The 12,214-nt window shown below is 37.6% G+C and overlaps 1 protein-coding gene across 1 annotated transcript in view; it reads left to right on the top strand.

The window, feature by feature from the left end:
• Positions 1-12,214, top strand: part of tenm4 (teneurin transmembrane protein 4) — a 1,444,950-nt gene that overhangs the window by 1,380,365 nt on the left and 52,371 nt on the right. Inside the window, 2 exon segments of the mRNA XM_052026216.1 lie at positions 1,914-2,057; positions 3,326-3,575. Of these exon segments, the coding sequence (XP_051882176.1) occupies positions 1,914-2,057; positions 3,326-3,575 (394 nt within the window).

The following is a 12,214-nucleotide window of genomic DNA, read 5'->3' as shown; positions in this document are numbered from 1 at the left end:
TTTCCCAATACTATTACTTCTTATGTTTATAGTCTCTGAAATTTGTCACCAGATTTTATTCCAATCTATTTCTTCCCAGACTTCATGCCTAGTTGTGATAATAAATGTGTCCAGAGGGGGGATTCCAAACCAAACTTAATTCCTCACCATGACAATGTGACATACCTTAACTTAAAATGCACAAAACATTTTCTTCCCACCAATTTGAGTGGCAACAATCAGGAATTACCATTGGAGCAACAGTGTTTTAGCTTGTGGATCCATAGAGAGCACTACTAAATAAACTCCTAATGCACAAAGGTTTCATGCTGAAATGGAAACGTTATTTGTGGCTGATTAACAGTCCACTCCCTTCATTCACAACCCAACAGAAATGGATAGCAATCGTGGTGTATCTTACAGCATAGTTGCAGACAGAACAAAAGAACTCTGAGTTCCGAATATATTGGTTATGGCTAGGATTTGTTTTCTACACTAGCGTGTGAAAAGTTGACACAATCATGCACCTCTCTTAGCTTTCAACTTTTAACTAGGTTCTTGTAAATGAGTTCATGCCTCCTTCAAAGCAAGGAGCATGGAAATGTTGAGAATCTGGGAATGAGGTATGCACTGATATTAGCAGAAGTAATTTTCAGATCCAGTTATTTAGCTTTGCAACGTTGTAGGTATCTGGATATAAAAGTTTTAACACGAGTCAGACGAAAGGGAAACCTGGAGATACAACAGCTTCAACATCTTTTTATGCCTAAGAAGGAAGCCAGGAAAGGATTTCTGTAGAACTTTGGAAATTTAGACTTCTACATAGATTAATTGCAGGTGTCTTTTAGAATCAGAGACTAGGTGAGCCAGAGATGGATGGAAAGTCAGAGATCATGTAGGCATAACCTTTTTGTGAATGAAGAATACATTCCTGCCCTTACTGTCAAATCTTAAATTTTTTTTAAATTTTAAATTTTTAAAAGATGTTTTAAAAAATTTTATTTACAGTGTGGTAACAGGCCCTTCCGGCCCAATGAGTCCGCGCCGCCTATTTTAAACCCAATTAACCTACCCATACGTCGTTGTAATGTGGGAGGAAACCGAAGCACCCTGAGGAAACCCACACAGACACAGGAGAACGTACAAACTCCTTACAGACAGCGACGGGAATCGAACCCCGATCGCTGGCGCTGTAATAGCGTCGCGCTAACCGCTACGCTACCGTGCCGCCCAAATAATACAGAAAATGGCTTGTGGATTCTGGGGTCCTCCGAGTCCTTTCTCTTGTGAGGATTTTCAAACCCTGAAAGAAATCTTGAATTAGTGAGCAGAAACTAAAAGTTCTCTTGAAATGGTGATATGTGGTTTCCTAAAAAGAATTTGCTGACCAACTTGCTTCCTGATATTGGGCATCTTTTCACTCAACAGACTTTATCACACCTTCCTGAGTTAAAATCAGAAGTGGGGAAGTTGGGATTGGATTTGAGATTAACATTTTTATTTCCCATGGGTGCATGGGTTTAAAATTGCTACAGTATTGAATGCTGTCATGTGAATCTCTCACTAAATATTTTTCTACTAATTAAGTGTTTTACATCTAGAGGAAAGTTGTTTGTAATTTTGCAGACCCATATGCCTGTCAGGTTGTGAAAAAGGCTGCAAAAGCTTGTTTCAAGAGCATCCTTTAATAAGCATTTATGAGAGGTGACCTTTTTCCTCACACCCGAGCCAAACTCATACCTGGAGTTTCCCAGGTGAAAGACTGGATTGATATTAGTTCAATGTAACATCAGTTCCTGTGACGTCAAAGTGCTTTTCCGATGTCTAACTAGGCTAATTTAAAAAAGAATCTTGATTAAATAAGTTAGTAGGAATTAGTATTTTCATAATTTGCTGTTTCTCAGTTTAACCTATATTCAACTGTACCCTTGCAGTATCTGTGGGTTATGAATATGAATCATGTCCTGACTTGATACTCTGGGAGAAGCGTACTGCTATTGTGCAAGGCTATGAGATAGCTGCATCCAACCTGGGTGGATGGACCTTAGACAAACATCATGCCCTCAATGTACAAAGTGGTAAGTAAACAGCACAATGCTCATTGCATTGGAAGAAAAATCTCCAATTATGTCCACTTAGCAAGATTAACACTAAATAAAACATAAAAAGAAACAGTTTCGGTTGCTATAGATCTGAAATTCAAAAGAAGCAAAAAAAATGCAAATAGGTCTGTCTCTGACAAGATTTTCGAGAGAAGGAAGAAAATATTTTGTGCTAGGTACAAGATTTACATTGGAAAGATCTTTACAAACATTAAATGGTCTTATCTCTTGACAGGTGGGTGAACCTATTTTGTTTCTGGTGATTTTATTTCTATTTTTTACCATAAATTATATGTAAGGCTCGATGCCTTATTTTCCCTTCAGTATGGGGAAATTGCACAGTAATTGGGCATGGTGGAATTCCACTCGGACCTTTGTACCCTTTCATACTTCCAGAATTTACCACTGAGAGTGGTGCTGAATGTTTGGGCAGGTGTACTCCACTGATATGTCCATATCAAGTGTACATGCTGCTGGTATTCAGCTTTTCCATGTTGGTGAAGGAAACTTTAAAAAATAGTGGCCCTTCTTTGCAAATATAATTGATTCTCAAGTAAGAGCAGATAAAAGTAACATTTTCCTGCAGTTATGAGGGTCAGAGGCCATGATACACATAACCTAGAGCAGCTGTGGAGCTAGTTCCCTTTACCCTTATCCAAGGCAGAAGACCAAATTAAGATTTAAAGGAACTCAACCTCACTCGATAGCATGATCTGGACTATGATTTTATAAAAACAGGCTGTTTTACACTTTAAAATAGTGCCAAAAAACAATGAAGCTTTAAATTCTTAAATCGCATGATCTTAAAGCACTGAAATGGTTTCTCCTTAAGATAATTTGCAAAGTTAAACAGCAAAATTAAAGCAAAATTGCACAAGTCAGACACAAATGCAATATAATCAGTACTTGCAACATTATCCTGCATTTTTAATGCTGATTCGTCTTCTGTTTACATCCAGAATTCCTGTTTTATTTCAGTTCTTTTGCCTCTGTACATTTATTTTTAAGATCTTTAGTGTTTGTCATCAAGAATTTTTCATTTGAACATTAACATCAGTTCTAATAATTAAAGTAAAATTAAACAGTGCAAATCATGCAAAGACCCCAATCAGAACACAGTGTGTAATAATAAATATTAATTGTTAAGAAGATTTGATGTACGTTAAATCTATGCACTACTTCAATTGAATTTTTGTCCTGCACTTAGTCAAATTTAAATATTAACTGGCAATATTTTACTGCAGGTATCTTGCACAAGGGAAATGGGGAAAACAATTTTATATCCCAACAGCCGCCTATAATTGGAAGCATTATGGGAAATGGTCGAAGGCGTAGTATTTCCTGTCCAAGCTGCAATGGCCTTGCAGCCGGTAACAAACTCCTTGCACCAATTGCCTTGACATGTGGATCAGATGGCAGCATATACGTCGGTGATTTTAATTTTGTTCGCCGGATCTTCCCCTCGGGCAATGTCACAAGTGTCTTGGAGTTACGGTATGGCAAGTTTAAGTACTAGACTAATTTATGTGAACTTATTAATGTTAGTCACAGAAATGGAATTAAAATTTATGTAATAATGTTCTAATAAAGATGACATTGTGGATGAACTAACATACTGTATCAAAAATATGAGGAATATGTTTGTGTTAGTTTCCAGATAAGGTGAAGCCAATTGGACAGTGGAGGGGAGCATAGAAGGGAAAAAATAGGAGGCTCTTGGCTCATGAGAAATCTGAAGAAGGGTTACGGATCATGTCATCTATGACCTGCTTATTTTGGTAATGAAGTATAGTGCAGGGAAAGCTGAAGAGAATGAAGTGTAAGAAAAATGAAAACCAGTTTCTTGAAAAACTACACTAAAGCTTAAAAGCCCTTTCTGCTATTTATTAATGCCTTGTTAGCACCCAGGGAGAAGTAAAGACTCAATTTTTCCTTGCCTGGTTTCTTTTGTGTGACATTAAGAGCAGACCTGATGTTAGTTAAAGATATAATTCCATTTCTTCAGAGTTCTACCTGTTTTTCTAAACTGGATTATATTTATGAATCTCCCTCTCATTCTTCAAGAACTTGGTCTGCCAGAGCCATCTTGTAGTAGCTAGAGGTTTGAATGAATATCAGAACCATGACAACATTTATAGGTCATCTGCCGCAGTTTAGGGGAAGGATTAAGAATTTGTTGCAGTGTTAGCTGCATCTGAGCTCAAAGACAGAATTTCCAAACAAGAGATTCTGCAGATGCTGGAATCTGGAGCAGCACACATGAAAGGTCTCGACCTGAAATGTCAACTGTTTACTTCTTTCCATAGATGCTGCGTGACCTACTGAGTTCCTCCAGCATTTTGGGTGTGTATTTCCAAACAAAATGCTGGTTGGATAAATGCTGGTTTACCTGAATCATTAAATAAATTGTCATTACCACCACATACATGACCCTTGGTGATGCTATACAAGAAAGGCTTACTGCTGAGTCACACATCAGATAACACACTTTATATTTTATATTTACATTTTTCATGTGTGGGTGAGCATATGATCAGATGTCAATCAAATTTTGACAGGCCCAATGGAAGCAGGTTAACTGCTTTTCCATATCATATGACAGGAAATTCAGAAGCTGGTACATAATAAACAATGAAAGGCCAATTAAAAGTTCAGATAGTTTCAAGTCATGTTATTTTTTTCAAAGTCAGAAGGTTTAAATATTCTGAGTCCTGCTTCTATTAGACTATTAAAATTAAGCTTTATTAATGTCTGCAATTTACTTTCTATTGATATTAAACTATTTTTAAAATTATTCCAATAATTATATTCTGATTGTACCCACAATATTAACTTCACTCATAGGGCAATCTTGAAATGACAACAGTGATGGCACATTCAATTAAGTGCATTACTAGTTCAGAGTTAAAATGAGTTATTTATGCACAGAATGATCAAGTATTGAGGTGATATTCCAAGTGTTGCTGTAGTTGGTCATTGGTAATGGCCAATAATCTATTGAATTGAATTGAATTGAAACCACAGAAACTTCTTTCATTTAGATCCATATTTCAGATCTGGCCAAAAATATATCTTCTGTATTACAATCAAAGAGAAGGAGCTTATACTGCAGGACTCTGAATTTAATGCAAGTTCATCCGAAAAGTGAAAATACATTAGTCAATGATTTAATTCTTGACTAATTGCTGAAACTCTACTCGTGTTACTGTGGTGAACAGTCTATAACATGCAGTGCCAGCAATTGTTGATGGCTATCTTGCTGTGCCATGTCTGAATAAGGTAACACACGGACTTTAAATTGCAAGGTGAAAGTTAATCGATCCTGGCTTCATAGAGTGGTCTAAACTCAATGAATGAAATTTATGTGAGTGCAGCATGTTTTGTTGATGATAGAACCCATGATCACAATGCAATGAAGTAAGATACATCAGCTCACTTAAGAATAAACTTACTGTGCTGTGTGTCCTAAGCTGATGAAATACTTCAACAGGTGACAGGCAGAGTGGATGTCTCCAACCAAGTCACACAATAGCTAATATTTACCCTCCAGTGAACTCAAAAAGGGTAAGGTTTGCCGAAGTTCAGTATAAAACTGGATCCCACATCAGAGTGTAATCAGGAAACCTACGAATGTGATTTGCAGACTTTTTAATCCAAATATGTAACCTAAAAAGTTACAAGAGTATCATGGAGAAATTTGAATTTAATGGAAGTGAATATGCAGGAGGTGAATACAACTAGCAGTTGACACTCACGCATGCATTTGTTGCTAACAACCAGAGATGATTTTTTTCCCTCTTATTGAACCTGTGTCATTGGGATAGAGAATCAGCAAAGCATTATTGCTGAGTAATGAAATAACCTTAGCCTGCATTCAAAGTAAAAGGTGAACTGCTACCCAAGGTAACTTTTTTTTTCAAATAAAGTGCTTCTTTACATAATATGATAAAACAGCAAGAGAGTATATTGCTGACATGTTGAAAAACTAAAAGCTTTTATTTTTCATTTCCCATTGACAAATGTTTTATTTGCTCTCATGATCTGTTCTATGGTAATCTGTTTTGGCTGTCAAAATTCTTGATTATTCACAATTTTCTCAAAAACTAATACTGAATCCTTTTTCTGTCTCTTCTGTAAATGCCTTCTATCAGAAATAAAGAGTTTAGGCACAGGTAAGGGAATGATACATACTGCTTAATTCTGTTGAATACTGGGGTTATTTGTTTTGTGAAACACTTTTAGCAGTAGTCAAATGTGTGAAGTTAGTTGTATTTGTTACAGTGTGATGATGGTTGGCAGAGTGGAACTGCTGTCTGGATGAGAGAAAATCAGATAATATTGCTGTAGTCATCTATCATTTGGAGCATCGTTGGAAAATGAAAATAAATGGAGCATTTCATACCACTCTGTATCGGCCTTGACAGCTTTGAAGGTCAAGGTGCTCATATATAAAGATAAAATAGTCTATGGAGAATTAAGTGGAATAGTGCAAAGATGGGAGTCCCAATTAATATCCATATTGTTATTCTTTCACAGTCAGTACCCAGCAAAAACCTGGAAGGGAGCCCAGCTATGTTAGAGTCTGAAGTGGCATTTTATATCATTGAAAGTTGTTAAGATTTTATTTTGTCTTCATAAGAAGCTATCTTAGTGCAAGAGTACCGGATTAAATTGTCTTGGGAAATCTTGAAAGGCAGTCCTGGAGGTCTGGTGCGGTGAAGAGTTAAATGGAAACATTTCACATTATAAAAGCAAATAAATTGAAGTGAGATGAGAGCCATCCAAGAAACAATATTTAACTTATGAGCATTCTGCCATCAGGTATTGGTGCAGAAAAAAAAGGAAAATTTCCATTTTGATCCACGAATTAGTCTTCATTTTTTGCATAAACTGAAATGCACTGTCTGCTGTATTAAGATTGACAGATCCATCACTATGGACAACAAAACTGTGCATTGCTTTCCTTCATTGGATATTGATATATAATCAACTCAAGATCCCTGATTAGGAAGCTGGTGCACTTATGACATCAATATTATCCAATAAAATTTCAGTTCATCAAATGTGGCTGGTTGCCAACATATTTCACAGTCCTGTACTACATGACAAGATGGTCTCCAGTAGATTTTCCCCTGAAATGAAAATCTATCATGTTTTCTACCTGAAGACCAATGAAGCTGATCAGTTAGAGCTGGAGAAAAGGGAAGATCAGAACATTGACATCATAAAATTGCAAATTTGCTGTTTAAATACATTCGTTTCTCCGAAAAACAATTGTCGATATCCAATAAAATTAAACTCTAACTAAAATTGGAGATATCCTCAGCTTTACAGGAAACTCACGGCAAGTAATGGGTTTCCTGTAAAGCTGAGGGTGCCTCCAATATTAAAGAAGTCATCAAACGTGTTGGTCAGAATGCTCAGGGTACAGGAAGTGATAGGTGCAACTAGGTAATTAAGGTGGGAGCAGGAGAAACATCCGATCTGGATGCTGGGAATGGGGCAACTTGACAGTGAACACTGGGAGTCGGGTATTCATCCAAGGTGCACTGACGGTGGGCATTAAGAGAGGGAAAAGTTATCAGTGGTGAACCTTGCCACGGAGGAGGGAAGTCAATGGATGATGAGAGCTTTAAGCTCACTTGTAGATGCTGGGAATGGGAATGGGAGTGGGAGTGGGATGGGGTAAGCTCACCAGGGGCTGCAGGGAGATCAGTATGTCACCAAGGCTTGTGGGAACTCAACAGAGCTTGTATGGACTGAGGAAACTCATTCGGGAGCAGTGGGGATGGGGAAACTCAGTGGGGGCACTGGGTGTGGAGCACCTCACCAGCGCCCCTGGAAATGGAGTATTCGTCAAGGGCTCCTTGGAGTGGGGAACTCGCCACGAGGTGCTCGAAAGTTAACGCTCACCATGGGGAAGGACATCAAGGGGTGCTGGAAGTAGAGAACCTCACCAGAGGACACTTCCTCAGTGGCCACTAGGACTGGGGAAGACACCAGGGGGCACTAGGAATGTGAAAGCTCAGTAGTGGCTGGGGGACCTGGTTTTTATTTTGCAAGAATATTTGTTGATATGCATTTATTTCAGCTCTTCCATTATTAAATTGGTTATGATTTAACAAGTTAGCCTGAGTATGTGTGATGATGACATTGCAAAACTTAATTTCAGCTGAAGCACCATTTGCAAATATTTCAGTTGTTGGACTCTACTTCAAGGCAGACTGACATGCCAGTGTTATACCAGCTTCACTTACACCCACCCTCCGTACTCCCACAGCCTGTAGAGATTACATGACCCAAAATATGTCAACAGAGAGTATCTTAGCAGGGAAATGAGCCACCTGCTTCTATCTTTGTTGAAGATACCATACGTCCATGAAGAGGATTGTAACTGGGTGCTTTACACAATGTAAGGAGTGTTAAGTCTCACACTTGGATAAACAGCTTCCTTTGGTCGCAGACCAACTGCGTGTTAACAAAGGGGGACCTTTTCCAATTGATAAAAAACTCCAGGTGGTTTTTGGGGTGCCTTTATCACTGCATGAGTGCAGAAGATGATCTCCAGCACAAGGAAGCTAATGAGAGCTCCAAATCCAAGCATCTGTTCATTCTGACTGAGTTGTCCATAGTAGTTGATTACCCAAGCTTGCCACTACTGTTGACCTATTTTGTGAGTGACTGACTTCCTACAGGTGCCCCTAGCAGACCTCTAGGTACAGGCATGTTGAAGGCTGTGGCCATGATGGCAACCATATATAAGACACGTTAACCAGAACAAGCGGGTCTTGTTTGAGGAAGCTGTATGCATCTGCCATCCTCAGCCACAAAAGCCCGAAACCTTGATGTTCTGACACTGTGTGTGGGTGTGGTCTTCTGTGAGCTGCACCTCTTTCATGCACTCTGCCTTGATTCATACTTGAGGTGGATTAGGAGAAGCCTGTGCTGAACCTGAGGTTCCTGTGGTTGTTTGCCCTGCAACTTCTCTGGATCTCACAATATTGCTGCATAAACAACACCAAATCTTGGCACTTGCGGTAAGCAACCAGTACAACTAGAACTGGTAAATGTAAAACAAAGTTAATAAACTTAACAATAACTCTCTCATACCTGTCTCCAAAGTTTTCAAAGCAAAGAAACTAACAGGCCATCTGTGAAGGAAGCTTTTGATGACATCTATGAAGCAGTAATATTTATTTCTGATTAAGTCGTCAACTGTTCAGGACCCATTGAATGGTACTCTTGGGCAATGCCATTGTTTCAGGAAGTTTGGGATATCCATGTGCCATGGATTAAATATGAAAACTGCTGTTGAATTCACTCTTAATGAAGGATTAATATAATCAACTGGCAAACTGCCTTTCTCAAAGGGTCTTCCAGATGTCATAGAAATTCTGATCCAGATTCATATTGGGATGTAACCACCTGCCCACAACAACATCCATTTACTTCTGAGTAAAAGGTTCCCCTCCATCAGCCCATCTTCCCACCACATTCCCATGGATGCATGGGTTTTGATCTTCCAGAATTTGTTAGATTCTCGTGCATTCTCATGCATAGAAAGATAACAAATGGAATCCCACTGAATGAGAAAAGTGAGAAAATGAAGGCATAAAACAGAAAAATGTGTGAATGAAACTAGGGAAGCTAACTATTTACATTCATATCAATTGGCAGAACAATTCTGGAATCCTTTGTTAAAGACTTGACAACTGGGCTGTGGGAAAATAACACCATAATATAGTAAAATTAACCTGGTATTATGAAAGGAAAATTATGTTTGACATATCTGTTAGAGTTTCTTGAAAGCATAACTACCAGACTAAAAAGGGAGATATGTGGTATGTTTGGATTTTCAGAAGGAATTCAGTGAGTTCCCAAACACATTACAAAGAATTCAAGCATACAGCCTTTGGAAAAATAATAAACCAGGGTGAAGACCGATTAGTGGATAGAGAACAGGACAGGAATAAAAGGGTCATTTTGGCATTTGCATGGTTTAAGCATTGGATTACTCCAAAGATGAACAACTAGACCTTGTATATTTACAATCTATATCATTGACTCACATGTGGAGAGTGAGTGTCGTGTATCCAGATTTGCACCAGTGAAGTAATTGGATAAGAAGATTGTCAATGGAGCAAGTGTGAAATTCATATAAAGGATAGTTCTTCAGCGGGAGAATAGTTTTTCGTGGGATTGGGACTCATGGTTATTTGTATTATTAGGGATTTCAAGTCTATTTACACTAATCACTGCAGGTTAATATGCAGATGCAGCAAATAATTAGAAAGTGAAATGGTATCTTATAAGGGACTTGAAGTACAAACCTAAAGAGGTCTTGCAGACCAATGAACTCTAGACGACATCCAGAATACCATGTATAACATTGATCCTTATGAAAGATATAATGGAGGCAACATTGTTTTATTAAATTTATTCATGGCAAGAGAACAATGGAACTTTTTGGGAAATCTTGGGGGTCATAGTCGCAGGATTGGGAAAAAAAGGAAAGCACTTTTTTCACTTTTTTCATCACTCCAGGATGTCCCAATGTGCTTTACAGGCCAGTTAGCCATTTACGGGAAGACAAGGAGAAATCTTTTCACTTGGATGGTTGTGAATCTCTGGAGCTCTCTACCCCCGAGAGCCATGGGTACTCAGTTGTTGAATATGTTGAGCACTGATGTTGGGGTGAAGTTTAATGCAGGACTTCAGCCACAATCACATTAAATAGTGTTGTGGTTAAGATGACTATTTTACCTAAATTTCTGTATCTATTTCAGGCGGTTCCAACCTTTATATCTAAATCCTTTTTTGATATTATTGATTCTAAAATTCGTTCATATATATGGCAGAATAAAAACCCAAGGTTAAGTAAGAAATATTTACAGAAATTAAAAAAGAATGGCTGTATGGCTTTGCCTAATTTTAGATTTTACTATTGGGCAATTAATATTCAAAATTTAATTTTTTGGACACAAGATTTAGATGTAACTCAATGTCCACGATGGGTGTATCTTGAGCGTGAGTCAGTGCAGGTGTTTTCATTGGCTCCTATCTTAGGGGCCTTGCTCCCCTTTGTACTTTCTTAATTGAATAAACAAATGATTAATCCAATAACTAAACACACGATACGAATATGGTTTCAATTTCGTAAATATTTTGTATTGAATAAATTTATCTTATCAAGTCCTATTCTAATTTTTTCTTTCAACCATCTAGAATTGATCTAGCTTTTCTTTTATGGAAAACAAAGGGAATAACATGTTTTCGTGATCTATTCATTGATAACTGTTTTTTGTCTTTTGAACAGTTGTCTAATAAGTACAATTTGTCTCAATCACATTTTTTTAGATATTCACGGATTAGAAACTTTTTAAATGTTACTCTACCTACTTTCCTGATATCACATCCAATTGAAATTACAGAAAAAATTTTAGGTTTTAACCCTTATCAGAAGGGCTTGATAGCAATAATTTATGATTTGATTATGAAAATACGTTTAGAGATACCAGATAAAATTAAGAATGAATGGGAAAGAGAACTTCAGATACCTCTACCTATAGAGACATGGAAGAAAATTCTTCAATTAGTTAATACCTCTTCAATGTGTGCTAGACACTCTCTAATACAGTTTAAGGTGGTTCATAGGACCCATATGTCTAAGGATAAGTTAGCTCCCTTTTACAACCATATAAATCCTATCTGTGATAGATGTAATTCGGAGGTGGCTTCCCTGACACATATGTTTTGGTCCTGCCCTCTTTTGGAAAAGTATTGGAAAGACATTTTTGATATCATTTCAGTGGTATTGAATATTGATTTACAACCACATCCTATTACTGCAATTTTTGGGTTACCAATGATGGATTCTGGCCATTTATCTGCCTCAGTTTGTCGTATGATTGCATTTGTTACATTAACAGCCAGAAGATCCATTCTATTTAAATGGAAAGTTCCTAAACCTCCAACTACATTACAATGGTTTTCCCAAACTATAACATGTTTAAACTTATAAAAAAATTAGGAGTGGTACTGTCGATCCTTCGGTTAATTTTGAAGAAACTTGGAGCCCGTTATTCAGCATTTTCATATGATGTAAGCTGACCTTTCTGAATCCTTCTCAATAA

The sequence above is a fragment of the Pristis pectinata genome, chromosome 11, assembly GCF_009764475.1.
Source record: "Pristis pectinata isolate sPriPec2 chromosome 11, sPriPec2.1.pri, whole genome shotgun sequence".
Classification (NCBI taxonomy): Eukaryota; Metazoa; Chordata; class Chondrichthyes; order Rhinopristiformes; family Pristidae; genus Pristis; species Pristis pectinata.
Note: the sequence above shows the minus strand (reverse complement) of the source record. Positions and strands in the feature narration are given on the sequence as shown.